Source organism: Aricia agestis, chromosome 9 (genome assembly GCF_905147365.1).
Source record: "Aricia agestis chromosome 9, ilAriAges1.1, whole genome shotgun sequence".
NCBI classification, from domain to species: domain Eukaryota; kingdom Metazoa; phylum Arthropoda; class Insecta; order Lepidoptera; family Lycaenidae; genus Aricia; species Aricia agestis.
The window spans coordinates 16,607,455-16,632,120 of record NC_056414.1 but is presented as its reverse complement, the minus strand read 5'-3'; the positions used below and the strand labels follow the sequence as shown (position 1 = coordinate 16,632,120).

Sequence of the window (24,666 nt, the reverse complement as noted above, 5' to 3'; positions counted from 1 at the left end):
CAGCTACATTTCGATTCATATTTTACTTTCGTTATGTTTTTCCGAACAGGGTTGCCAGGCGTCCGGATAAAGCCGGACACTGTCAGATTTTAGCCTTCATAGGTTGTCTGGTTTTTGTAGAGCTTTGCATATGTAATATCCTACTAATATACACCCTGTAAAACAGAAAATTTTAGGTGCGAACCTGCTATACCGGAAGTTGCGGTGTTAGCAAGTTCACAAAAGCAGACCGGCCTTTATACGTCCGGATGGGGCTGGTTTGTCCAGTTTGTTGGTTCCGACCTGGCAACCCTAATCCCGAACTACCCCGAACTCCGCCCGCGGGAGAACACACATACAACGGTTTTACATTACACGTCTACAAGTTTTAGCGAAAACCTTAAGGGAATAAGAAGCGTGTTTGATTTTAAACATTCCTTTTAAGAAGTTGTTAATATCGTATTAGGAGATATTATACTTTATTTTTGTTTTGATGTGGGAACGAACGAACACGTCCACTAATCGGAAAATGTTTGGTTTTGTTTTTAACACTTACAACACATGGCATCATGATTCACGATTCATGATTCATGCATAATTTATTAATTAGTGTCTAAACCACGGTCTAAGCACACTATTCCGAAGTTACGCGACTAAAGTTCGGCATGATTACACCTGCAAAGAATAAAGATCTTTGAATTGTTGACGATGCACAGTGTGATAAAAACCTCGATTTTGTTTCACCGCGTTTTTCTTTCAAAATACTATAGTTGATAGCTATATAAACATTAGAGTAAAACTCCGAGATCGATATTCTTTGTAGTTATTTTTTTAAAGAGTGTCAAAGTTGGCGTTTTCCCGGGTCAAAAATTTGCATAAAAATTAATTTAAAAAAAACTAATCAAGTAACATTAATTTTGTATATACCAATTGAACAATCACTTAATACTTTACTTTTTCTCCGAATTTGGTTAACCTACTGTGATCAAGTAGGGAGATATTTATTTATTTAGTAATTTTAGTTTTTTATTTTAAATTTCGCGATTAGATCGAATTAGAAAAAGTTTTAAGCATGAAACGATAGTGTGAGTAATCCTTTATCAATGTTATCAAAAATCACACTCTAATAACCTCTGTGTCAGAAGTTATATCGTATTTAAATTTTTTTTAATAAAAATTCGGATTTTTTGTACCTAGAGGTTGTCACTAAAGGTCTCTTGTTTGATTTATCCGGATGATACGCAAATTCGCAATCGATATCCTATACAAAAAATATCAGGATCACGTTTAGGTAGGTCTAATAATAAAAAATCTAAAAAGTGAAAAAATATGACGTAAATTAATGATTTTATATGCTCAAACAGTATTTAATCAGTAATCACCTTCTGATGTAGTCGGGGAAAATAAAATATCAACTTTAGTGACAACCCTAGGTATAAAAAATCCGAATTTTTATAAAAAAAAATTTGAATTGGATATTACTTCTGACACAGAGGTTATTAGAGTGTGATTTTTGATAACATTGATAAAGGATTACTCACACTATCATTTCATGCTTAAAACTTTTTCTAATTCGATCTAATCGCGAAATAAAAAATAAAAAACTAAAATTACTAAATAAATAAATATCTGCCTACTTGATCACAGTAGGTTAACCAAATTCGGAGAAAAAGTCAAGTATTAAGTGCTTGTTTAATTGGTATAAACAAAATTAATGTTACTTGATTAGTTTTTTTTTTATTAATTTTTATGCAAATTTTTTACCCGGAAAAACGCCAACTTTGACACTCTTTAAAAAAATAACTACAAAGAATATCGATCTCGGAGTTTTACTCTAATATTTATATAGCTATTAACTATAGTATTTTGAAAGAAAAACGTTGTGAAACAAAATCGAGGTTTTTATCACACTGTGCGATGCCGATATTGCTTTGCGTTATTTTGGCAACCTTATATCACAATAGACATAAGGACCAGTAGTTCGACTGCAAAGAGACGGACAGGTTTCAATATCTGTCAAATTCGTCGGGTTTCACTAGGATTATAAGCGGAATGTGCCTCGCGCTGGCTGATATAATTTATTTTTAAGTATTTAAAATAAAAATTTCAAAATTGGATTCTGACAATTTTAATCGCATGTGTCCAAACACAAACAACAATACGACCAAAGAGGAACACGTCCAGCGAATATGTCATAGTTTTTAATTCGTAGGTAACAAGTTAACAACCCTAGCGACGATTTTAGTCATAATACGTCAAATTTAAAAATTTCAACATCAGTTCTAAGTCGACATACTCTATCGTTCTGTCTACTCTGCTTATATTATATCGTTCAAGTAAGTGTAAGTTCGGTACTTACCTGTGTCTATGTGTGTTCCAAACGTAAAATCGTAATTCCATTGCGTTGCTCCGTCAAAGTGTGTTTACTGTTTAGTAACTTAGAAACAAAACTCAGGAACTTAATGTAGTTTAAAAATATTAACTTACTTAATGCCGAAGATGTATATTATTACTATTTTTGTCTTTTCTTTATTGGCATTTCTAACGCAACAGACAAAGACAAGACTAGATTGGATTCATATATGGTCGCTATTAATCATTTGTGTATTATCTGGTCGTTGAAAAAAAAAAGTTATGAATGCAGTCATGTTCCATAGATTATTTAGAACAAGACTGCACTAATAACTCAACAATTTTTTTGTGGGTTAACAAAAATGCTTACAGCGACCAAATAACCTATAAATACAGTGTGTAACAAAATTAAGTGATAATACTTTAGGGTGTGTACGTGTTCCTTTTAGAGAGTTCACTGTGAAAGTAGCAGTTCTGAAGGACGAACATTTTTTTTCACTTTTGTATGGGCAAGGGCCCGAGCGTCACGAGTTTCCCCATACAAAAGTGCAAAAAAATGTTGGTCTTTCAGCGCTGCTACTTTCACAGTGAACTCTCTACAAGGAACACGTACACACCCTAAAGTATTATCCCTTATTTTTGTTACACCCTGTATATACGTCATATTATTATAAGATATTTTTACTCCAACTGATTATAAGTTGAAACTGTTCTAGTATTATACGAAAATCGACGTGTGTAAATATAACATTACAAAATTAATATAATATCTGGAATAACATGAAATATGCTGTTTATCCCAGTTCAAAGTGAGTATATTAGCTAATACAATATTTAATACGAATTTCGTATCAAATGATTATTACTTTACATTGTTTATATTGAATCTGTTTTGATTTTTGTTAAATATTTCAGTAATTTAATCTTAGACGTGCTTGGAATAAGTACATTATATACCTAAATGGATTTGAACATTGACACTAAATATATTGCAAATACATAGGTACTAATTATACATTTGTATAAACTGCTTAAATTATTTTGATGTTCATAATATAATATACTGGTGTTAATATAACTATATTAATTAGTATTATGGACTTAATGGATACTTCTGTGTCCCAGAAAAGGACATAAGTAGGTATAGTTTTTATCTCAGAAAATTAAATAAATCACGGGCAACGATTGATGTAATACTTTAACTTGCATTTATTGTTTTCTGCTATTGTGCTAAACATTAAATTTTCATTGTGTTAAAAAATTAACAGTAAGTATACGAAATGTAGAGTTCCCAGCGCTGATGACCTTATTAGTTATTACGCACGTTATTAATAATTACTATAATAATATTACTGTGGTGGTACCCACAATTCGCCTAACATTCCTGCATCGCGCTATCGAAGTTTCGTAGAACGGCAAGATATATACAACGTCTGAAATGACGTCAGTGGGCTTCGGCCTGACCGAGCATGCTATCTCGCTCGGTCGGAAGATCTTCCTTTTCGGCCGCCACTAACAACGTTAAATTACTAAATATAGTAACTCAAGTAATTATTGCTCTTATAGAAGTCAATCGATTTCGCCAAAACTTTTTGAAATCTAATTTAACTTTTAATTACTTAATAGTTAATACTAACCAAAAATTTCTAAGAAGTAATATCTAACTTGTAATGTGCTATCGAACTAAACTATTAGGAGACCCTAATATTTTTCCATGGATATTGTCAAGAAGTAAATAGCTAAACTAGCTAACTCCATTTCTTGCTAGGTCTTGACTGTAATAAAAAGAAAATTACCAGATTTAAAAAAAGACGACCTCTGTGGCTCAGTGAGCTCGCGGGTTTGAATCCCGCCGACGAAACAAAAAGTTTGAAAAAGTTCCTGTATTAAATATTATGTGTATCATATACTTAATAAAAATCTTAAATAATTATATTATGTATAGTATAAAAGTATTAAATATATTTCCGTTGTCTGGTACCCGTAACACAAGTCCTTCAGGTACTTAGCACGGGGCCAGACTGGCGTGGTGTGAAGCGTCCATAGACACAGAATATATTATATTAGTAGTACCAACCATAGATAAAAAAATATATATACTTGTTTTTTAATAAAAATGAACGCCTCAAAATGCCTTATTATTTACATTTAAGCTTCGAATATTCTTTGCCCGGTATCGACCGGGAAATTTTAATTGCCTCAGAATAACTAAGTCCCAAAAACTCCTCATGAGTTACGAACTCGTTCAAACATCTGTAATTAGACCCATAAGAGCTTAAACCATACCGGAAAAATTTAATTTCCTAACCTTGCCTTAGAGTAGAGCAGTAATTATTATATTAATAAGCGTTCTTCTTAATATTATTCTTAAAATATATCCTAAAAAAACAAATACTAACTCTACTTGTATACTCCTTATAAACTTATAAAAAAAACTGTATTTCTTATTCTAAATCTGCTTGTCGCGTGTACCGGAAAATTTTAATAATCTCAGAGGGACAGTAGCAATAGTAGTAATAGCAACTTATGCTAAAAACTCAACTCCAGTTACGTACTCGTACAAAAATTGCCTGATTATAATTAACTTTGGTCTCTTCAAAACAAGCGAATCAATTGCAGAAAAAATCTTAAAGTAACAGTATATAATGTAATAATAAGTATGTAATGATAAACTTTTCTTAAGTTACGTGCCTCCAAAAAACACACGCATAAGAGCTGGGTGTGTACTTAATTTTATCCTCTAGCAGTCTAGCTTTTGAAACACGCGTACCAAAACATGTACGGTCTTACTACAAAAGAATTAAACACCTGTTGAACAGTTGATTAGAAAAAAAATCAGTACAAAATGGTCTCAAAACAACTGTTCAATAGATGTTTAAATCTTTTGTGGTAAGACCGTTAAATTTTAATTACAACAAAAAAATAATCACTTAAATTGGACTCTTAGTTTCGGGAATATGCGAACACAAACATAAAAACATACAAACATGTATATGCATATGCACTTTTAAAATTTGGCACATTTGTTCAGACGCTATTATAGACTAAAATATATACGAAAACTGGGCGGTTCTGGAAATATTATTATACATATAGATACTGGTATAGGTTCGAATTGATAACCTCCTTTTTTGAAGTCGGTTAAAAACTACTCATGAGAGCTCGGTATGTACTAATCCTAGTTAGCCTCTAGGTCTTCAAAACACGCGTACCGAACTTCTGATACCTAATCCCAGCTGGCCTCCACTTCTTCAAAAAACTCAAGCTATTTTTTTTAATTTAGAGTAAATTTTTTGCAAATGTTTTCTAAACGTCGGTACTACTGGTGCCTACCACCGGTTCGGGAACTAACCCGGCGGGAAGAACCGGCGTAAGAAACGTTTATAATTAATTACTACTTATCTCGCTGTTCGTATCCGCCTTGATGCGTGCGAACTCCAAATGCGACTGTAAGGCGACCATGCCTATATAGTATATACTCATAAAAAATGTTCCTCACTAGTTTATCGAAACACAAGTCCAAAAAAAAATTACTACCTAACTCGCTGTTCGTCTCCGCCTCAATCCTCGCGAACTCCCTCGCCCGGTGCGGCCTGGCGAAGTGGACTCTGGAGCGGCCGTGGCGGATGAGGGTCCTGGAGTGCCGCAGCCTCACTTCACTGTCACACCGCACCAACGTCGCGAAGTATAGGAGCAGGAGCGGCCGCATCGTGCGTCCCGCGCGCCGCCCGACACTAAACTGAGCCCAGCTACGCGAGGGAAACGTACTTTTACGGGAAACGTACGGTTTTCGGGAAACTTATTTTGGGAATCTACGATTAATGTGAAAGTGTTTTGCCCGATAAGTGTAAATAAATATGATTGTAATCGAAGAAAAACTTTAGTGGCAACCAACACAAGCCGCAGTTTTAGACACTTTTAGGTGACTGGCTTTCCCGCTAGTTTACTTTCGGGGAACGTAAGTTTTCCTGGAAAATGTTCTGCCTGAAAAGTTTAAACAATATATTAATTTAATCAAATAAAAAAAATCAGGAGCTATTTTGTTTATTGTTGGCATTAACACGAGCTCAGCTTTCCCGCGAGTTCACGGCGAAACGTACTTTTACGGGAAACGTATGGTTTTACGGGAAAGTATTATATCTGAAAAGTATAAATACTATATTAATGTAATAAAAAAACAGGCGCTATTTTGTTTATCGTTATCATTTACAAGTCTCTATATTATAGTAATCGAAAAAGAACAACAACATAACATTTTTTAAAATAAATGAATACTTGAGTTATATTGCCCGTTTTCACCAACAACACCTAAAATTTAGGTGTCCCTTAAGCCAATATAAGAGGCACCTAACGTAAGTTTTGTTTCAATAATTTAGGGGATGAATTGACAACCCCGTAACTCTTAGGTGACGTATATCATACATAGAATAACACGAAGTCGCTTTTTCTGTCCACATGTCCCTTTGTTTCCATTAATTGTGGATTTCTTTAATAGATAGAGTGATTAAAGAGGAAGGTTTGTGATAAATATGAAGATATTTATGGGAGTTCGCTATTTTACAAGTAAAATATCAGACGGCCATTCGATAACAGATTCATTGTCAAGGCAACCGTCATCTAACGTCGTCGTCGTTGCCACATACGTCACCTAAGTGTTACGGGGTCGTCAATCCATCCCTTAAATTATAAGGGTCACCTAATGGTTTGACGGATGAATCGCATAATAGGTTGTTTTAATCAAAATATACGTCACCTAAGTTTTACGGGGTTGTCAATTCATCCCCTAAATTATAATGGTTTAGGTGTCACTTAAACGTCGGTGAAAATAAAACTTGCGTTAGGTGCCCCTTATATTCGCTTAAGGGACACCTAAATTTTAGGTATCGTTGGTGAAAACGGGCGCCGAATCAAAATCTGTAATAAAAATCTTTAAAATTTTCAAAACTCTTGTTGTGGAATCTCTCTTCGATGCAGCCATATTACTATAAAAAGAATTACTACGAAGAAGAATCTCGACATGCAAGACGTACTATTATATCAGAGGTTCCCAAACTTACTTTGTCTACCGCCCACTTTAAGAACAAATTATATTTTAGCGCCCCCATTGTTTCAATTTAAAATGCATCCTGATGAAATAAATCACCCCCCAAGCCTCTATACAATGCCCCCATTTTTTTCTGGGTCCCACACGTCCCTTCAGACCTTCAGCGCCCACAGGGGGCGTTATCGCCCGCTTTGGGAAAGGCTGTATTATATTATAAAGAGCTAACACGTTTGATAGTTTATGAAGTTGTTGTACTACGGTTAAATACTGAACCTAACGTACAATAACCGATCCCTCATACTAATTTTTAATAGTCAATAACAATAGTAGTAGTTTGACGACCTCTGTGGCTCAGTGGTGAGCGCGTTGGTAGCTCAAGCCGGGGGTCGCGGGTTCGAATCCCGCCGACGGAACAAAAAGTTGTCGAAGTTCCTGGGTCATGGATGTGTATTATAAATATGTGTATCATATAATAAAAATCTTAAATAGTATAAAAGTATTAAATATATTTCCGTTGTCTGGTACCCGTAACACAAGTCCTTCAGGTACTTACCACGGGGCCAGACTGACGTGGTGTGAAGCGCCTATAGATATTATTAGATATTATTATAATATTAATTACAACATTTTTATGTAAATATAGACGTATTTTATGTAAATGTAGACGTATTTTATGTAAATGTTTTTCTATATGTTCTATGTCCATTGTAAACTATAAATAATTACGCTCATTAATTTACAACAGGTAATCATTTATATAAGATCGTTCGTAAATAACATGTATATTGTATACTGTATTCGGCGAAACATGGCGGTAGCGGTCATTGACTCCCTGTCAAAAACTTATAATTTTCTATACAAAGCCACGATTAACAATATCTGACACTTCATTGTCAATCGCGGTTTATAGAGTTTACCGGAGGCCCAATCCCCTACCCTATTCCCTTCCCTACCCTCCTCTATTCCCTTCCCTTCCCATCCCTACCCTCCCCCATTACCCTATTCCCTCTTAAAAGGCCGGCAACGCACCTGCAGCTCTTCTGATGCTGCGAGTGTCCATGGGCGACGGAGGTTGCTTTCCACCAGGTGACCCGTTTGCTCGTTTGCCCCCTTCTTTCATAAAAAAAAAAATATATGGAAAATGATAAGTTTTTGACAGGGAGTCAATGACCGCTACCGTCATGTTTCGCCGAGTACAGTATAGATAATAATAATATACTGTTCGTCTTCATTATTTTGTCCGTTTAAGCCATTTAAAGCAATGTGGTTTGTGGTTGGACAAGACAAACGCCTGATCCTCTTAACTTTAAACCAAACTTTAGCGCCTAGTTGTAAACAAACTTACGACTAACTAGATTAGGTTAGCCGTTTTCTGAATCTTATAATATGGCTCTATTTTACACCTAAAAGCTGTAATTATGAATTTGATTAGGTTAGATTCATCTACGCTATAATAAAAAATGTCTTTATGTTTGAAGGTGTAAAGTGAGCCTAAAACATTCCAAATATTAACAAAAGTTCCATTCAAGTTTCCCCGAATAGAGGGTGAAAATTATTAAAATGTTTGATGCCTCGGGAACAGTCTCGACTGGCGACCCAATTTTATTAACAGTCCTAATAATAGAATTCCAGGTAAAAAATCAGAAAATCTTTGCTTCGAAATTAATGAAAAACTTTTTATTTTTTTTAATGAAATAAGGGGGCAAACGAGCAAACGGGTCACCTGATGGAATTGCCTTCCGTCGCCCATGGACACTCGCAGCATCAGAAGAGTTGCAAGTTCGTTGCCGGCCTTTTAAGATGGAATAGGGTAATAGGGGAGGGTAGGGAAGGGAATAGGGGAGGGTAGGGAAAAGAATAGGGTAGGGGATTGGGCCTCCGGTAAACTCACTCACTCGGCGAAACACAGCGCAAGCGCTGTTTCACGCCCGCTTTCTGTGAGGACGTGGTATTTCTCCGGTCGAGCCGGCCCATTCGTGCCGAAGCATGGCTCTCCCACGTATAAAATTATTTTCCTAAAGAATTTGATAACAATTCCCCGTTGGAATGTTTTCGTAACAAAAATGTAGCGAACAGAGTAATATGTTTCAAAGCCTCCAAACAAATATGTGCCTGAAGTTCCGAACGTTCAAGTGAACGAATTAGCTACAAAACAAAAACAACTTATCTTGTGTATCAAAATATAATATGCATCATAGTGAGATAAGGGGACACTTTTAGAGGGTGCAAATGTTATTTCTAACTCAAAAAATAGTCACCCCTAAAACCCACCCTTATAATTCCAAGTCGATTTTCTTCCACCCCACAGTGATTGAAAATTCTAAAAAAAATCATGCTAGTATATTTATAGATCCTACATACGATGGTAATATTTTCAACTTGCGGACTCACCCCTAAAACTTACCCTTAAAATTCAAAGTCGATTTTCTCCCACACCACAGTGATTGAAAATTCTAAAAAAATTCATGCTAGTATACTTATAGATCCTACATACGATGGTAATATTTTCAACTTGCGGACTCACCCCTAAAACTTACCCTTAAAATTCAAAGTCGATTTTCTCCCACACCACAGTGATTGAAAATTCAAAAAAAAATCATGCTAGTATATTTTAAGATCCTACATACGATGGTAATATTTTCAACTTGCGGACTCACCCCTAAAACTTACCCTTAAAATTCAAAGTCGATTTTCTACCATACCACAGTGATTGAAAATTCTAAAAAAATTCATGCTAGTATACTTATAGATCCTACATACGATGGTAATATTTTCAACTTGCGGACTCACCCCTAAAACTTACCCTTAAAATTCAAAGTCGATTTTCTACCATACCACAGTGATTGAAAATTCTAAAAAAATTCATGCTAGTATACTTATAGATCCTACATACGATGGTAATATTTTCAACTTGCGGACTCACCCCTAAAACTTACCCTTAAAATTCAAAGTCGATTTTCTCCCACACCACAGTGATTGAAAATTCTAAAAAAATTCATGCTAGTATACTTATAGATCCTACATACGATGGTAATATTTTCAACTTGCGGACTCACCCCTAAAACTTACCCTTAAAATTCAAAGTCAATTTTCTCCCACACCACAGTGATTGAAAATTCTAAAAAAATTCATGCTAGTAAACTTATAGATTCTACATACCATGGTCATATTTTCAACTTGCGGACTCACCCCTAAAACTTACCCTTAAAATTCAAAGTCGATTTTCTCCCACAACACAGTGATTGAAAATTCTAAAAAAATTCATGCTAGTATACTTATAGATCCTAAGTAAGGGTAAGTATTTTTAATACCAAAATTGGGTATTAATTTTTTAGTTTATGGTAGACTTTTACATGGAACTGCCCTGTTATCTATTATTGACAAATATTTTTAACTATAAGGCATCTATTATTTAAACTTATATTATTACTTCCAATGAAATAAAATACGAAAAAGATGACTGATAAATGTATACTTACCGAATGACACAGAGATCGATGAAAACGACACACCGTCGATGTTTTCTATATCTTTAATTAGTGTAGGTATTACTTCTGCGAGAGAAACTTTTTTTGCTGTGGGTTATTTTAAATAAATTAAACCAAGTAAAAAACCACAATGTCTCGAAATATCTCAAAGCGTTACGTCACAGATGGTCGAGCTTGAATGTAGTCGTGGAAAGTTCCATAAATTTTGAATTTTAAGGGTAAGTTTTAGGGGTGAATCCGCAAGTTGAAAATATTACCATGGTATGTGGAATCTATAAGTCTACTAGCATGAATTTTTTTAGAATTTTCAATCACTGTGTTGTGGGAGAAAATCGACTTTGAATTTTAAGGGTGGGTTTTAGGGGTGAGTCCGCAAGTTGAAAATATTACCATCGTATGTAGGATCTATAAGTATACTAGCATGAATTTTTTTAGAATTTTCAATCACTGTGGTGTGGGAGAAAATCGACTTTGAATTTTAAGGGTAATTTTTAGGGGTGAGTCCGCAAGTTGAAAATATTACCATCGTATGTAGGATCTATAAGTCTACTAGCATGAATTTTTTTAGAATTTTCAATCACTGTGGTATGGTAGAAAATCGACTTTGAATTTTAAGGGTAAGTTTTAGGGGTGAGTCCGCAAGTTGAAAATATTACCATCGTATGTAGGATCTATAAGTATACTAGCATGAATTTTTTTAGAATTTTCAATCACTGTGGTATGGTAGAAAATCGACTTTGAATTTTAAGGGTAAGTTTTAGGGGTGAGTCCGCAAGTTGAAAATATTACCATCGTATGTAGGATCTATAAGTATACTAGCATGAATTTTTTTAGAATTTTCAATCACTGTGGTGTGGGAGAAAATCGACTTTGAATTTTAAGGGTAAGTTTTAGGGGTGAGTCCGCAAGTTGAAAATATTACCATCGTATGTAGGATCTATAAATATACTAGCATGATTTTTTTTAGAATTTTCAATCACTGTGGTGTGGGAGAAAATCGACTTTGAATTTTAAGGGTAATTTTTAGGGGTGAGTCCGCAAGTTGAAAATATTACCATCGTATGTAGGATCTATAAGTCTACTAGCGTGAATTTTTTTAGAATTTTCAATCACTGTGGTATGGTAGAAAATCGACTTTGAATTTTAAGGGTAAGTTTTAGGGGTGAGTCCGCAAGTTGAAAATATTACCATCGTATGTAGGATCTATAAGTATACTAGCATGAATTTTTTTAGAATTTTCAATCACTGTGGTATGGTAGAAAATCGACTTTGAATTTTAAGGGTAAGTTTTAGGGGTGAGTCCGCAAGTTGAAAATATTACCATCGTATGTAGGATCTATAAGTATACTAGCATGAATTTTTTTAGAATTTTCAATCACTGTGGTGTGGGAGAAAATCGACTTTGAATTTTAAGGGTAATTTTTAGGAGTGAGTCCGCAAGTTGAAAATATTACCATCGTATGTAGGATCTATAAGTATACTAGCATGAATTTTTTTAGAATTTTCAATCACTGTGGTATGGTAGAAAATCGACTTTGAATTTTAAGGGTAAGTTTTAGGGGTGAGTCCGCAAGTTGAAAATATTACCATCGTATGTAGGATCTATAAGTATACTAGCATGAATTTTTTTAGAATTTTCAATCACTGTGGTGTGGGAGAAAATCGACTTTGAATTTTAAGGGTAAGTTTTAGGGGTGAGTCCGCAAGTTGAAAATATTACCATCGTATGTAGGATCTATAAATATACTAGCATGATTTTTTTTAGAATTTTCAATCACTGTGGGGTGGAAGAAAATCGACTTGGAATTATAAGGGTGGGTTTTAGGGGTGACTATTTTTTGAGTTAGAAATAACATTTGCACCCTCTAAAAGTGTCCCCTTACCTCACTATGATGCATATTATATTTTGATACACAAGATAAGTTGTTTTTGTTTTGTAGCTAATTCGTTCACTTGAACGTTCGGAACTTCAGGCACATAAACAAATAAGGAAAAATGTGAATAAGTATCAGATTAGACGAATAGGGAAATATTACCTGTTTGGAAAACAAACATGGCTGCCACTTGCTAAAAAGTCTTCATTTTTTCAAGCTAATTATATTAAAGGACGTATTCGCCTCAAAGGAATAAAGACTTATTAACTTTGTGTAGATGTAAACAGATTGCACAAGGCTTATTGCAAAAAGAGTATTGGAATGAAACTTTGCTAATGATTTTGAAAATCTCCATTTCATATTGAAATTACGAAAATATTAGAAAAAAGCGATTAAAGTGTCATACATAGTGTAATTATGGAGAAGACACACACATTAACATAGACAAACAATTTAACAATCAACTCATTTAACTAAGACTCTACTATGCAGATGATAGTACAGGTGATGCTGTATATACCGGCTCCCCTAATATTTCTCGGCAAAATGTCATTGAGAATCGAAACGAACTTGTGTCTAAAATAGAGAATTCATTGGAGAAGTTCTCTGAATGGGGTAGACGTAACTGTGTCCAATTCAACCCCGCCAAGATACAAGTCTGCCCGTTTACCACTAAAAAGTCACCAAAGTATATCCTCGTTTTGAAGGCACATCTTTAACCATCTCCCATAGCATTGAAATACTTGGCGTTAACATATCAAGCGAAGTCCAGTTTCGATATCATCTAGAGGCCAAGTTAGCCTCGAAGAAGCTTGGTGTTCTGAACAGAGCGAGACAGTACTTCAGTCCGTAACAACGCCTACAACTCTACAAGGCGCAGGTTCGGCCTTATATGGAATATTGTTCTCATCTCTGGGCCCCTGCCAAAATACCAACTGCTCCCACTGGATCGTATCCAACGAAGGGCCGCTCGAATTGTTGACTGCCATAGTGTTTCAAACAGCTTAGACCCCTTGAAATTAGGCCGAGATGTAGCTTCACTCTGCATCCTCTATCGGTTGTACGCACCTGCAGCTATTCTGATGTTGCGAGTGTCGATGGGCGACTGTAGTTGCTTTCCATCTGGTGAACCGATTGCTCGTTTGCCTCCTTATTTCATAAAAAAAAACTCTGACATCATAAGCAGAGCCCGTAATAATAATAACTAGAGATCGGCCAATGGTCGAAATTCGACCTTAGCTTCAACGACATTAGGACTACTACCTATATTTTGTAAAAAAATATTGACCTTATAGGACTTTATCATATTTTTTTCAACTCTCGTCTCTGGGACTCAGCTGATCTCAGACTGGCCGTGTAAGCATTGTCTAGTATCTAGGATTCAATAAAAAAAACTATAATCCATTTTCAATTTCTCACCTTGTTGTCAACAGACTTCAACCATAATATTCGTATGTATAGGCTTGTCACTCAAAAATCTGTCATTTTCCCTAGTGAGTGTGTTTTTTTTAGTGTGCACATTGTAGCGCATTGTTGTATGTGTAATGTTTTATTTGTTAAAAAAATGTATGATAAAAGCATAATTTCAAAATAATATTAGCTCGATGCACTCCTTCACCATATAAACTATAACTGTGCAAAATTTCATTCACCTACGTTTCCCCATTTTTCGTCAAAAGAGATACAAAGTTTTTGTACCATGTTATTGTTTCATTTTGACGACCTCCGTGGCTCAAATTATGGTTAGTGTGTGGCAACTCAATATATTATAGATATTAATAACTAGATGAACGCCGCAACCCCGTTGTGCCAGAAATATACCATACACATTAAAATACATAATTCAGCAAAATAGGTTCCGGTTTTTGGGCGTGAGGTAACAGACAGACAGACGGACGGACAAACAGACATACTACTACTTTCCTATTTTTAATATTGGTATAGAAGGATGGATTTAACTGTAAACAAGAAGCCTTCAGCCTTGCCTCTTAGCCAAAAGCTAGTAATAATAATAATATTAATTATACTAAATGATCTACTTAATTTAATGAAGTACTTATCATTCTCGGGCTGGCAGCGTGAGGGAATGTGCCGGCTTCCGGACTGCCGGATAATTACTATAAAAATTAATGTCACATATTACGGACTACGGTACGCTGCGGGTACGTGGGTATGTGGGGAAAATATACTATCCGCCGGAAATGTAAGTTTACCGAAATATCGTTATTTAATAAGTTTTCGTTTTTTTTACTCTATTTAATTGATGTATAAAATAACGACGATCAAAAAACTATAAAATTGCCGGCGCAAAGGATCGGCTGGTACGCTTTCAATCACACACTTTGCGCCTGCAATTTTATAGTTTTTTGATCGTCGTTATTTTATACATCAATTAAATAGAGTCAAAAAAACGAAACACCGTACATATATTCTTTGTCTTTAATTTAGTACAAAAATTATCTGAAAATCAAAGTACCGACGTAGATCTATTTAATACTAATATTAGAAGTCTCAGAAAAGTTTTAACAGACCATTTCTTTAATACTACTGACAAAAGCTAATTTAGTTTATGATAATAATTTGCACATTACTGATACATGATGATCCAAGTATAGGCTATTATTTTTATTGTTGTCTTTCTTTTTTATTTTTTTATATATATGATATTAGATATACTCACCACAGTGTGTCAATTTGACGTCAACCAAATGTATGTACAATCTAAACAAATACCTAGTCCCGAAAACTTTTAATTGGCATTTGTATTGTTACATTTGAATTCTACCTTTGTACTAGCTGTAAGTTTTCCTTTAAAATAAAATAAAAATAAAAATAAATTCCAAATAATTTGGTAGTATGGCAATTTCGTTATAAGAAGAGGTAATTTCTATAGGGTGAAGTTCATAATATTGTGTAATCTTATATATAAAATTCTCGTGTCACAATGTTCGTTCCCGTACTCCTCCGAAACGGCTTGAACGGTTCTCATGAAATTTTGTGAAATTTTCATACCAAAAATTATTTATATGGCAAAACAACATTTGCCAGGACAGCTAGTGGAATATAAATTCCACTGTGTTAGATCCTTAAGGGGGCGACTAACCCTAAAGTGTCGATCTTATAATTCATTTTTATACTTGAAAATAAGCCCCGAATTGTTTCATTTTCTAAAATTAGATACTACATTATATTTCCGAGAATTCGATCTGAGCAAAAACACGATATCTTAAAATTTTCTCTATAGAAAAAAATTAGATTTGCTAATTTTCACGAATTTTTCATTTATTGCCATAACCGTGCATTGAACTAAGTTAATATTTAAACACATTGTATAAAAGAGCGAAGGACGATGTTTGATTTTTTGGGTTAGTCGCCCTCTTAACTAACACATATATATTTTCAGAATTTAAATTACTATATTTTTATGTCTCCTGTCACTTTTAAATCTTGAAAATCGTCCGTTTCTGGGAATACAGGGCCTTAAGTGTAAACTTCTCTAGCGGCGTTTTGCACTATTTGGGATCAGAAAATAAATGTTAACTCGCGTTATCACTATTGACTTGATCGTAGATGTTATAATATGGAGAGTATAGTATCGGCGTCTTGTATATGAGGAAGGAATATTTTTCTAACGTGTCAAAAAAGTATTTATCCATCCGTAATGGCCGGTGAATATTTAACATTATTATCCAGTAATCCAATCCAGAGCTGGATTGCTACTAAAAATGTAAACGGGCACTGAAATCCAGCTCTAGTTTGAAATAATGTGAACCGACCATTTGCCGTCTACAAGACAAGTAGTGTTTTCCATTATAGACGATCTACGCCGTAGCGGCATTTTACACGTAGGATAATTTTTTATATGTTTAGGACTTGTGTCAAATAATTAACACTATTTATTTGCTTAGGCCTCGTCAGTTTTTGCTTATACTTATATACTTACTACCTGATCCGGCAAATATTGTTTTGCCGGATCAGGTATGCGATGTGGAAATATTAAAACTTTAATCCTTACTAATATTATAATTGTGAAAGCGTGGATGTTTGTTACGCTTTCACGCAAAAATTACTTGACGAATCATCATCAAACTTTGTACATACTCTTGGAGGTATTAGAAGTAACAAAGAATATTTTTAGGGTTCCGTACCTCAAAAGGAAAAAACGGAACCCTTATAGGATCACTTTGTTGTCCGTCTGTCCGTCTGTCAAGACCCTTTTTCTCAGGAACGCGTGGAAGTATGAAGCTGAAATTTATATCAATTACTCAGGTCTACTGTCCCTTGAAGCTGTGAAAAAATCAAACTTCTAAGCCAACGCAATCAAAAGATACAGCCGTTTATGCCGCAAATTTTCGACACTTGCAAGGGAATCAAAACCTACAGGGTGCTTCCCGTGAACTCAGAATCTTGAAATTTGGTACGAAGCAACGTCTTATAGCATAGATAAAGGAAAAATTACGAAAACCATAAATTTTTAGTTACATCACATAATATATTTTTTTTTAATAATTTTAAACTTACTACCCATTTCCTCATAAACGCGTAGAGGTATTAAATTGAAATTCATACCAAATACTCAGGTGTATAATACCTTTAAGCTGTCGGAACCCTCGATGCGCGAGTCCGACTCGCACTTGGCCGGTTTTTTATTAAAAAAAATATTTTTTACGAAAAACAAAACGTTGACGTGTTGGCAATTTAAGGAAAATAGTGGTCAACCGGATGTCCTGTTGCCAACTTATGAAACAACTAGTGCCATATTTCCTCTAACCGGAAGCGGAACCTAAAGGAACTAAGATGGCGCTAGAAATTTTAGTATAAAAGTTGCTGCACGAGTAATATTCGGGTCTTTTGCTTCCAATCGTTGAGTCGTCAACTTGGTCCATTTAAAGTATCGTGAAATTACTGTGTCTTGATTAAAAGAGTCGATAATTATTATTATTCTGGGTAAGATAATAAACTCTGTGTTCACTGGTGGATTTTATTTCTAACAGACGTGGACGCGGACGAAGTCACGGGCAACAGCTAGCTAGCTATAAAAATGGATTTTCAATTGTGTTAGTAACGCTAAAACTCGAAAACGGCTGAACAGATTGGGCTAAAAATATATTCGTAAAAGTCCAGGGAAGGTTTTAAAGTGACACAAAGTTCACCGGGACAGCTAGTAAATAAATAAATATTACCCACTGGTTTACTATCAAACAATCAAACCTTTGTGTTCCCAGACAAATTGGAATGTCGCAGTATTATACTAATCACGTTGTTACGTTTATAAACTAGAATCTAGATTACTAGATTACACTAAATTAAGCAATTCATACACGGAAAGTAAATGTTGGAAAATATATTGCTGTAATTAGGGTTCAACAGAACAATATTCATAGAAAAACGTGCGGTCTAGTCGCTTTGAAATAGGACTTTAGAGTTCGTGGGTTTGATTCCTGCGTTGAAAAAATGTTATTTCATAATTCCGGATTGGGTAACAAGTAAATTGTTTCATGTCGTCGTTGCGCGTGCCAAATCCTTTATGTGTTTTTAGTAAAATTTTCAGGGGTAGACAATAAACTGGTTTACTTAATGATTGATAGATTTATCAATAAATTGAAGGTTTTAGTTTTGCCACCATACTGCATTTTTAATTTACTGATAAGTCCAACCATCATTAAATAAAATAGTTTATTGTTTACCTCTGAAAATGTTACTAAAACACATAAAGGATTTGGCAGGCGCAATGACGATGCGTCAGTTGTGCATTATTATAAAGTCATTGGCGTCACAGTGGTTTTAAAGCCTTGGCGTATAAATTCGAAAGTGTGTTTGTTTGTTACCTCTTCACGCCCTAACTGCTGAACCAGTTTTGCTGAAATTTTGTATTGAGATACTCTGAGTCCCGGGAAAGGTCGTAGGATACTTTTCAACCCGGGAAAATGTGCATAAACGAATTTATGCACATTTTCCCAGCCGTAGTTTAGATAATATGTAATAATAATATCATTGTATTGAAGTAAAATGATCTACGGCAAGGACCGAATAAATAATATTTACCCTCATTAACTTATCACCGTCAACAAATATTTCCTGTTGAATATTTAATGTTCATTTTTCGATTATTTATGTACACCTGTATAATCGACTTCATAACTTATTTGTACGAATAATGAGCTAGCTGTCCCGGCAAGCGTTGTTTTGCCTTATAAAGTATTTCACCCATATTATTTTATTGAAGTGACTAAATAAGTATGGCACCATGGCAACTTCCAACGCTATCCCGTCGCACAAACAATGGTAATAAATTTATGGGGAAAAAACAGTAGTCATGAGCGAATGATTCAAAGTCTAGGTTCCGAAATAAAACCCAGGACACTAGTCAGTGCCCATGACATCTAGAATTTACCGGACTTCACGTGACTGACTTACCGCCGTACTCAGAGACATTTAATTGTGATTAACCTCTACGAATAATAAAAACTAAGGAAACGTAACTTACCGTTTTAAATTTGGTTCATTTCGAACTGTCATGTAACGTCAGCCTGATACCGCTCAAGGCCACGGTCTAGAAATAACCTAAATATTGCAAATACACATTTTTTTACAAGTATTGTAGAACATGTTTTTTGACGGTGTCACTTTTTCTTAGTTTTTATTATTCATAGATTAACTTTCAATAAAATGAAGAGTATGTATGGGGGCTTATGTCAAAATTTTGAGTTAATTACATTTAAGTACTTAATTAATTGAACATTAACCTCAACTCTGAGTGCGACAGATCGAAGATCGCAGATCCAAGATTAGGGTAATTTAGGGTAGATTTCCTGTCATGCCTGTTGTCGCCCGCGTGCGGATCTGGTCCGCATGTAGACGACAACATGCTCCTCGCCGCGCGCGTGTTGCCCGCATGACAAGAAAACATTTATGAAAAGATAGCATACGAAGTACCCCGCACTTTCCGCTGTAATGATAATCTGACCAATTAATAATGCCCTATCTGTAATCTGACTATGATTCAATTTCACAAATGATACAAAAATTCATACGGGACTTTTATCATTTTGGTTCAAACTAACTTGTCGGATTGTTTTCACCTTCGCGAACGACGGCTGGCACAATTTCATAATGCATGTTGATCACGAAACGCCGCGCCGCAACCTTCGCTGAATAGGGTTGAAATAAAAAGCAAAAACGACCTATAAGCACTTACTTCTATATATATAAAACTCAAAGGTGATTGACTGACTGATTGACATAGTGATCTATCAACGCACAGCCCAAACCACTGGACGGATCGGGCTGAAATTTGGCATGCACGTAGATGTTATGACGAAGGCATCCGCTAAGAAAGAATTTTCATAAATTCCAACCCCAAGGGGTTCAAATAGGGGATGAAAGTTTGTATGTAATGAGACTTCTTAACGCAAGCGAAGCCGCGGGTAAAAGCTTGTTTATTATATGCTGGTATTTATAACTAGATGATACGCTCGTTGGAACGACGTTTCTTTATCGCGACAAAACCATACATTTATCCGCAGCAAAAGCATATTATGTATGGGGTATGAAGACACCAAATTCCACCTAAATCGGCCCAGCCATGTAAGTGTGAAGACTGAAGCGGTAACAAACATACACACTTTCGCATTTATAATAATACTAGCTTTAGCCCGCGGTTTCGCTGGCGTTAAGAAGTATTTTTATATACAATCTTTCATCCCCTATTTTATCCCCTTTGGGGTGGAATTTATTAAAATCCTTTCTTAATAACATCTACCTGTATGCCAAATTTCAGCCTGTTCCGTCCAGTGGTTTGGGCTGTCCGTTGATAGATCACTATCAACGGTCAGTCAGTACTTACATAATATTGTATTTATAATATTATTAAAGATATTCTAGCTGACCTGTAAATGTTGCTTTGCCATAATATGGCCATCTTCTGGGAATAAGCTAAACTCCCCTAGGGTTCACATTCATGTTACAACAATTTTGGTGAAGACACCTTGAGTCCCAGAAAAGCATATCGTATATGTATCGCGGGAATATGACTCGGGTAAACGAATTTTGGCGAAACGAACAAGTTGGGTATATCGGCGTACTATTCGGGTAAACCGGAAACTCAAGCTAATTCAGCCATATTTAGCTCAGAGCGCTTTAATTTGAGAGCACTAAGCGACACTGCGTAAACGCCACCCGTCTCGCCGAGAAATGGAGGGCGAGATATTTAAATCACGAATACTAACATATTAAGAGGATACACCAGCTGCTAGAGAAATGAAAAAAAGTACGTGTAATATCTATAGCTGTCTCCCTTACCTCAAGCCTATACCGCAGAAAACGATAGAGACAACTTCAGAAAATTGTCCCCTGATTCCTTCTCCAAAACTTAACCGATTTAAGAACTTTTTTCACTAAAGATTAAAGAAAGGCTTGAGCTGTGTTCCTATGTTTTACTTTTTTTGTAGTTGTACTGTTGTACTAATCTAGCCAAATCTGTTTTCTGGATGTTTAAACACAGCGGAACATCTGGCCTTTTTTTTTGGGGTTTTTGAACGTTCATATCTTATTTAATAATTAAATTATGAAAAAAAAAAACATAGGGACATTGTGTTAGTGGCCATAGATATTCAGGAAAAAAATTATAACTCTACTAGCATTATCCAGGGAGGAAACAGGGGACAGCGTTTGTATGAAAAAAGGGCGGTGTGGACTCCTCTTAAATATAAAATAATGCATTTTGCTGGTTAGAATTTTTTAATAAATAGTCTAGGGGCTTAACCAACATGTTATCTATATTGCTACTTTATAGCATCGCACATTATATTCTTTACATTTAGATTGCAATAAATACCTCGATTATTTACATTTCAATTATTTTTTCGAACAATCTGGAAAAAATCGAATTTTCGTCATAGCTCAGGCGAAGAAAGAGACAGCGATACGATTCGACGTTTAAAAATAGAACTGTCTCTTTTATGTAAATGGTTTTTCGTATCTTTTGTTTCACTTATCTGTCAAATTTGTCAATCTCTGCAATTTTGAATTTGAAAATTGTTCGGAAGAGATTTAAGCCGGTAAATAGTATGGACGTAACATATCTGTATAAGTAAAATATCATTGGCATAGCATAATTTTTATCTCGGGAAAAATGAACGGTTGCCGCGCGATAACCGTGCCGGCGTCATCTAGTGTACAGCGGGGCTAAAATGGTCACATTTAGCAATTCCTCTCAATCAATTCAGCAAATGAATTGTCCAAACTGTCAAACTGACAAATGTCAAATTAGTACGAATGGACAAAACGAAGACATGAATTGCAAGCAGAATGACCACTTTGCGATTTTAAAAAATGATTCATATTATGATTTATAATATGATTCTCCAAAGCGACCATTTTAGCCCTCAGCTTTCCTCAGCCGCCGTGATATTAAGTCCTCCGAGTATTACAAGCCTAAAATGAAAATATACCCTCAAAACTCGCATGCCAGCACACATTAAAGCACAACTTACTCGGGAAAATTAAAATCGCTAACTACTGGCCCGCCGGCGCAGGCCATTATCCCGCCATTACTGACCAAAGGCCAAAACTAGCCCACTTTATTACTTCGCAAGCCCTTAGGTATATTTTATGTTGGGCGAAAACTATTGGCGTGGCGAGATAACGCCTGGCTGGATAAATATGCGTCCGCGGGTACGCGCGTTTTGGCCGCTTCAGCACGAAATACAAGCGATGGTACGTAACGATTTATTTGAATAGCGACGCAGTAGTTCTTTCATTTGGAGTCGTCTACAGGAGGTTCCGCGGACGACTTCCGAACACGTCGCGCCCCACGTCGCAGACAATACGTGTTTAGTGCTTAGTGTTAGTATAATTGTATGTATTATATTAGTCTATAAGGTATTTATAATATGGGCCAAGATGCCTGAATTAAATAAATAAATTTGCAATCAATTGCTTTTGATCTCGCAGTCTTGCAGTAGGGAGGCCTTCATTCAGCAGTGGACGGCAATAGGCTGATGATGATTAAAAGTGACTATATTATCTATACCATGATTTCCATCTAAATGTTTAGTTCTAACAGTTACAGTTAGAAAGTTAGAAATTTAGTACAAAACTCCGAATTTGAAACAGGACAGATTTTGTAAAATCATATCTTCCCTTTAATATAAATTAAACTTTAAGCTCAGCTTCCGCTTAGTACAGCTCAAAGTTCAGCTTAAAGTTTCACGGCGCAGCTAATAAGGCCAAAAGCTTTTAAGTTTTCACTCGAATAACTTAACCCACTTGAAATAGGAGGTTACAAAATATATTATTCACCCTAGATTAAAGTTATGCTTGGATATTCACACGTAATTTTAGAAAATGAAGTGATTTTCCTACAAAGCTCAAATTTTAGGATGTTATACGAGAAGTACATGTACAGTATATCTTATATATAAAATTCTCGTGTCACAATGTTAGTCACCGTACTCCTCCGAAACGGCTTTACTGATTTTAACCAAATTTTATATGCATATTCAGTGGGTCTGAGAATCGGCTACTGGGTACTTTTTATATTGATAAGTGCATTTGTTGAATAAATAATAGTAAATTATTACAACTCGAGACTGACGGCGACTATTGCTTGTGCGACGGGATAGCGATGGACGTTGCCATGGTGACATACTTATTTAGTCACTTCAATAAAATAATACGGGCGTAATACTTTATATGGCAAAAAAACGTTTGCCGGGACAGCTAGTATTGTTATAAATGTGAAAGTGTGTATAATCTTACCTCTACACTTAAACGGCTGAACTGAATTAGATGAAATTCGGTATGAACTTTGAGACACGGGAAAGAATATAGGATAATTTTTATTGCGGAAAAATGTGCCTCCAAACGCGTGACAACGGAATTTCTGCGCAACGGATTTGCGGGTGTTAGGAAGTAAATAAAAAAACTTGAGAGGTGTCAAGGGGCACCCGAATGGAACGAAGTTATTTCTTATGTTATACTTATTTCTTATACTACATAATATACACTCAAAAATTGTAAAAAAATGCCATTTATTGACGCACAGGAATACTATCAACGCCCTCTGCCCCTACCATGCAGGTACTAATAAAAAAGTGTCGAGGGCAAATATCGTTCTGTCTAGCCTCCTTTACGCCGTACGCACGATAAGGAACTTCGTTCCAATAATAATTACTAATTAGTATAACATCGTATAAGTCCATAGAGTATTCTTCACATCTGCCAGTACCCCTAACATGCAAACTATCTAATGGGCGTTTTTTCATTAGCCGGCCCGACACCGGCTTCGGCGCCGGCGTCGGTACCCAATCAAAAATTTATGAAAATGTATGGCTCGCTTTCACTTACTGCCGGCAACAAGTCCTCACTAGGTTCCACTAGGTTGCGGACCGGCAAAACTGCATGTGTTGTGTTACATGAATTACAGCCGTCTGCGTATGTGTGCGTGGTATAATATGTCAGTGCAGGCGCGTACCGGCCTGGAAAATGAAGAAGTGAAGTGAAATGGATTAATGAAGTGGAAAAATGAAGCCCAGCGGCGGTGTCGGTACACTGCCATGCTGCTGCCGGGTTAATGGAAAGACACCCAATCTCAATCAGTCTTTAATAAACTAAATACTTTTATTACATTTCATCATCATCATCATCATATCAGCCTATAGTCGTCCACTGCTGGACATAGGCCTCTCTCAATTCATTGAGAGAGGCGGTCATCTTGGCGTTCACGCCAAGATGACCGATCTCCTGCTACTCGCATCCAATATGGGCCTGCAACTAAGCGGAGATCGTCGTTCCACCTAGTTGGAGGTCGACCTACACCCCGATTACATTTACCTACCGTAAATAAATATCAAGGTCCGAAACACAATACTTTGGTAAGCGTTATAGTGCTTCAAACAATAACCGGAGATTATAGAAAGCCCATAAC

The 24,666-nt window shown here is 35.7% G+C and overlaps 1 protein-coding gene across 1 annotated transcript in view; it reads right to left on the bottom strand.

Annotated features, from left to right (window-relative positions):
* LOC121730164 (probable G-protein coupled receptor 158) overlaps positions 1 to 6,040 on the bottom strand; it is a 193,799-nt gene extending 187,759 nt beyond the window's left edge. Inside the window, exon 1 of the mRNA XM_042119080.1 lies at positions 5,869 to 6,040. Coding sequence (XP_041975014.1) covers positions 5,869 to 6,040 — 172 coding nt within the window. The remainder of the gene's footprint in view (positions 1 to 5,868) is intronic.
* Between the last annotated feature and the right edge of the window lie 18,626 nt (positions 6,041 to 24,666).